Source organism: Condylura cristata, unplaced genomic scaffold (genome assembly GCF_000260355.1).
Source record: "Condylura cristata isolate star-nosed mole 26May11 unplaced genomic scaffold, ConCri1.0 scaffold00021, whole genome shotgun sequence".
In the NCBI taxonomy this organism is placed as follows: Eukaryota; Metazoa; Chordata; class Mammalia; order Eulipotyphla; family Talpidae; genus Condylura; species Condylura cristata.
The window spans coordinates 26894140-26900139 of NW_004567122.1; the positions used below are offsets into that span (position 1 = coordinate 26894140).

Genomic DNA, 6000 nt, shown 5'->3' on the forward strand with positions numbered 1-6000 from the left:
TTTAGTTACGATATGGTACCACTAACTGAAGCCACCATGCTTTACATTGAATCCTCAGATCTTATCTTAGAGTAGAAAGTTGAACCCTTTCTCAACCTTTCTCTGTTTCCCCCTTTAAAACATTTTTACATCTGTGAATATATTTAGCCGCCATATCCTTGTCATTTAGTCTTGACATTAGAGTTAGTCATGTTTAAGCCATATTTTTGCCATGGGTTGGAAAGAATCCACGCATGATGATATAGCAAAAGGGTAAAGACACTGGCCCACAACTACTGCTGGTGGCCAGAGCTCACATTCACAAAGCAGCCACATTTCCTTGTGGACTTTGGGGGAGTAGGCACAGTTTTAGGGCCAATAATGAACAAAATGATTGTTCCTAATAGGCAATTAGCATTTGATTGGCCTCACTTTAACATTTTTTCTTAAAAATGAACTTTGAATGCAAATGCCTTTTTATTTGCATATATTATTGAGATAACAAGTGATCACACTCATCAAACACCTCAATTAAGATAGTGTTTTTAATTTTCCAAAAATGCATACATTGACATTTGATGTCATTGAGAAGAAGGGTTCCAGTGGAAACAAAACCATATTTGTGAGGACTGATTATTAAACTCCCTCTTGATCCCTCAATTGCTATTTTTATCAAGCTGCTCTTACAGATGCAGCAGCTAGTCTGGTGGAAGCTAGATGTCGGTGATCCATGAGAAGTATGAATTTTGCACCCTTAATCCAGTTGCAAATGAGCATGGCCATCGAGGCTTTTGGAGACAGGGTTTATGGTTAATTACTGATAAAGAAAAGGTAACTTCACCAAAAAAAAAAATGAAAGTATTTGTAAAAATAAGATTATGTATGCACATCAGTCTCTGTAGAAATTATCCAAGCCTGAAACCTGTTCAGTCCAAAACATTCTCCAACTGAACACAGAACCAAACAAAATCCAAGTCAGATCCATTACCCAGGAAAACACAGCTCTGGTGTGTGCATTCTCTCTGAAGTATGTGTATTTTGAGTTTTAGTCCAGAGCGACAGTGGCAAAATGATTTGCAATCTTCTCCTAAACCTCAGTCCTCTCACCAGTAGGAAGGGAACAATGAAGTCTATCCTCCATGCCCTCAGGACCACTCAGAAATAATGGGGAACAAAAGCGAATATTGTAAAACCTTCTGCAAATGCCCATGAGAAGAATGATCAAAACCTCATGTACTGAGATCCTTAAGTAAATGATTATTTAAATTAGCTTACATTTTACTCTACAGCGGTATATTCAGCTTAGGCATTTTTTTTAAAGATTTATTTATTTATTCATACAGAACTGGGGTACAGGCTAGAGATGCGGAGGGTGAGAGGCTTCATCAGAGACAGAGTGGGGAACAGAACAGGCAGATCAACGAAGTACACTGCTGAGGGGAGCAGCGGGCGGGTCAGGAGAGGTCTGCCACGCCATGTGGATCTCCTCCAGGGCAGGCGGGAATCGAACTCATGCGGAAGTGGCTTAAGCTTCTTAGTGCTGTGCTTTAACCCGCTGCACCACCAGGGAGGGCCAGCTTAGGCATTTTTTAAATGACTATGTAGTAGTGATAGTTAACATATAGTTTTACACATTTGCCTTGTACCGGACACTATTCTACATGCTCTGTATGAGTTATTATTTTAAATTCACATAATTCATCATATGTTAAGCTTAGCTATTTTCTTAGTATCTAATCATAATGATTAACATTTATTGTACATTAATCAGATGCTGGGCATCAGGGTGAGTCTTTACATGCATCTTAATTTAAGATGCCCATGAAACAGTCTGTGGTATAGATGCCGTTGTCATTCCCATTTACAGGTGATAAAATGAGGTTCAGATAAATTAATCACTTGCCAAGGCTATACAACTATAGTCTTAGTGGTGGACCCATGATTGAGAGTTCATACTTCTGTACTTTTAAAAGTTTCGTAGGGGTCTAAAGTTTTCCATTAGAGTGCAGGATACTTGAGGGCAGGAAAATCACTTATTTATAAAGTATATGTCTAGCACTTACTACTGCCAATGCTTGGTACGTGGTGTATGATCAAATAACTTAACCAGTTCTTAAATATTTGAGTTTGGTTTGTTCATTAAAGAAAAACAGTAAAATAAATGTGTTAATGCTTATCAGTGTTGTCCTTACAAGTACAGGAGCCAGGTAATCCTATAACTACTAATTCACTGACAACTTTTAAAAATATGCATGAGTTGCAAAGGTAAACTAATTTCCAGTTAGTTCCACTAGAAGTAATGGCTGGTAGTTGCTAAGTGAGATGGCTAATAGCTAATATCACAAGTTGTATTAAGTCCCTTGGGAGACTAAGAATATCGAGACATTTTTACTCTTGGAAATATTCCTGAAACATTTTACATATTTCCAGAGGCATTCAACTTACATTTATGTATCATCTTCCTTATTCCTTACAAATATTATCTCACCTTATAAATTGAGGTGAGATAATACATATCAGCTACAGTGCATAGCAAGTGCTCCATTAGCAGTGGATATTTTTAGCTTGTTGGTTTATTACAACTACAATAATTCTATTTCCAAAGCACTCACATTCTCATTTACACTACTGACAATAATTTGCTTGTATAACAAACATATTTTGAATAAAAAGAAAATATTTACCCTACAATATATGTGAGTTCATATACCTTACCAGTCATGTCCTATAGGAAATAAATTATCCTTCTGCAACACCGTATAATACATTATAATAGTTATACTTTAGGTATACTTTTCAAACAATTCTGCTAATGTGGGCTTTATCTCCCATATCTCAGTCTGAAAAATATTATCTAGTGTCCCTGACTTTGAAAAAAGGATTTCATCACCATTTTATTTTTCACCAAAAATTTAGGGAAGAGGTTCTTCTTAGTATTTTCAAACTCTCCTATGCATTAGCCATTGCAAATAACTATGGCCTTGTGTGTGCTCTTTTATTTCTTTTTAAAATCCTTTTTAAAAAATCTATTTAGAAGTAGGGAATTGTTAAACTTCCTGTTTTTAATCTAGTTGTGTATCGCTTCAGATACAGCTGAAACAGTAAGTTTAAGCTCAGTAGTAGTTACATGTTTTTCTCCCGAACATTTTTCCTTCAGTAAAATAGTGTAACCTTTTGAGTATTTCATTGACCTTTGAGACAAATGAGTATGAAGTGAATATTTACTGCCAAGAAAGTGAGAGCAGCCCTTAAATTGTGAAAAGACAATAATGAAAAAACTAACATGCTGGAGATTGAAATGGGAGGTAATGTTGATAATTTTTACTAAGCAAGAGATCCTTACAGCAACCCTCCAGGATACCACATGCATCTGCAATTAGCCTTAGTGAGGCTCCACATAGTTCTAATTTTTTTCTGGGTTAATTACTGCCTAAAGGAGTTAGTTAGTCTACATGTCCCTAGGCTTAGGAACAAGTGTTTTTGGAAATTAAATGTTCATAAAATTATAGTTGTAATGACATTGGTAAGCCAATGTCATTATTTAAAATATCATAGAGAATGAATTTGAATCATATCCATATTAGTGTTCGGTATTTGATGTGAATCCATTCATAAATCTGTTAAATACCCAGTGCTTCAGAAATAGAACCCACCAGCAGGTGGCATTCTGAGGCAAAAATTCACTGAGTTCCACTAGACAGGGTCAATCATTATTGCCTCTATCAAATCTACCCTGCCTGAATCCATTAAACCTTTAAATTACAATTAATGGCAATACTGTCTTTGTTATGTCCACTCAGTCATGCTTAAGTGAATTTACAACTTTAAAAGGGAGAGATTTTTCTCCCTTAATTCTGAGTTTCAAAGCTTGTGTCAAAGCCCTAACGAAATTACATTTCTTATTAAGATCATATTCATTTTGGTGAAATGGATGTCTACAGGACATATTTCAACAAAGAAAAAGAAAAAAATGTCATTTTCTTTCTTCTCACCTGTAGTTAATGGTGGCTACTTATTATATATAGCCCTCTTCTTTATCCTACCCCTCTTTCTATAAAGATAAACACAGCAACCAGAAAAACCCAGTAGATTAAAAAGATGTTAGTAGTGAAGTAGGAGAAGAGACAACGCACATACTTTTCTAGGAATAAAACTATACTCCAACACAAAAGATCTGGGCTCCCAGGATGAGGTATCTATTTCTAAAGGCTTTATAAACTTATACTTTCAATAAAAAGTAGAAAAAAAATTCCTCTGCTAACCCCCCAAATAAAAAAGGTTTCAAACTCATATTTACATCTAAAAATTTAAGCAATGCTCTAGAGGGAGAGAGCTAATAAATAAAAGTTTAATTCCATGTTTCAGCAAGAAAATAACCTGTACTGGAAAAATCAATATGAAAGGATCATCTTAGCTGCTTACATTGATGGTGAAATGCGCAGACTTGTTCCTCCTCTAGATGACCGGAATCCGGTGTTGAGTCGCTAGAATCTGGCTCCCCATGGGTGGTAGCCAAAGAGGTGCTGCTCTCCGTGGTGCTGAAGTATGGGGCGGGTGGAGTGAGTGGAGTTGAAAGGATGTGAAAGCGCGCTTTTCAGTCCTTTGTGCTGCAGTGGTAAAAACTCGCCTTCTCAGAAAGACCCGTGTTACCGTTCTTTTTCTTCTAATCTTGGGTAAATTTCCCAGGGCACATGATGGAGGAGAACAATCCGTGTGTGAGACTGGCATGAGGCGTGGTGATGGGTTGATTTAGTCCCCACCCCCTTTTCCCAGACTGTAGCTTTAAAAGGGAGATAGCAACTCTGCCTTCCTACCATAGCTCCTTATGAATTCTACCTGACTTCCCTCATGCTTCAGAATATCACGTGCATCTTTCTCTCTCTCCCTCCCTCCATCCCTCCCTCTCTCTCTCTCTCTCTCTCTCACACACACACACACACACACACACACACACACACACACCCACACACACACACACACCTCAGTTATATAAAGCAGCAGTGGATTCTGATTCCTGAGACTGAATGTTCATATCTAAACAAATGAAAAAAAGATAAGGAATGAACTGCTTTCCTACCTGTTGTGTCTGTGTGTTTACAGAGGGAGAGAGTTGAGAAGAAAACTAAAACCGTAGGATAGAACCTGAAGAATGATTGTGGTCTTCTTTAATGAGCCTTAAGGTTATAGCAACCGAGCCTTCTATGAGTTATACATCTTCTAACTTTGCCCTTTTGTTTCATGATATACTAGCACTTCTTAGGATAAGGAAGAGGTCAGTGGTATAGATCAAAGTTGAGAAGTTTGATGTTAGGAATAAGACTTTTTAGAAAGATTAGCTTTCATTTGTAAGTTCCTTTCTTTAAAGAAAATTCCTAATGGAAAAGCCCATTTTCTCCACAGTATCTGCTGTCACCAGTTGATATGTTAACAAAAGTTCTACAATTCTTAAATACTAAGGGGTTTTGATAGTCTTAGTGGAGAGAAACCTCCTTAATTGAAATAATGCCTGTACAAGAAAAATCATTATCATTTCCAGGACCTACTTGAATTATGGAACAATAAATCAGGGTGCTTACTCTCTGAAGCCAATTCATGGATCAACAACTAACAGTTTGTTGTTACAGTTTGTTGTCTGTGTGTACAAATGTGATATTTGGGGTGAGAAAGTTGGTATATAATGTATTTTGCGTAATACCTTTCTAGGTTTACATGCAAATCAGATTGCATTGGTTCATTAATACACTGCTAGCATTTTCTCTGGAAGCAACATAGTGTGTGGGGAAACAACTGAAATTTAACCTTGCTTGCTTTGCCACGGGGCATTAAACTTCATTGAATTCTTAGTCTTCTCATATGTAATTGGTGGTTAACAATGGGGGGTAGTAATGTCTTTTCCCGATTGTGTGGTGATAATTAATTGAAATAACATACACAAAAACATCCAAAAGAGTTGGCATTTAAGTGGTGCATAATAAGTTGAAGTGTTCTTTATCCCCTCCTTCTCTCAAGAAAAGTTGAGTA

The 6000-nt window shown here is 36.9% G+C and overlaps 1 protein-coding gene across 2 annotated transcripts in view; it reads right to left on the reverse strand.

Annotated features, from left to right (window-relative positions):
* Positions 1 to 4625, reverse strand: part of TRPC7 (transient receptor potential cation channel, subfamily C, member 7) — a 112650-nt gene extending 108025 nt beyond the window's left edge. Inside the window, exon 1 of one of the 2 annotated variants that reach the window (XM_004686751.2) lies at positions 4402 to 4625. In XM_004686751.2, coding sequence (XP_004686808.1) covers positions 4402 to 4403 — 2 coding nt within the window. In that variant the 5' untranslated portion in view covers positions 4404 to 4625. The remainder of the gene's footprint in view (positions 1 to 4401) is intronic. The other variant, XM_012727687.1, reaches the window with a different exon arrangement.
* Positions 4626 to 6000: the final 1375 nt, after the last annotated feature.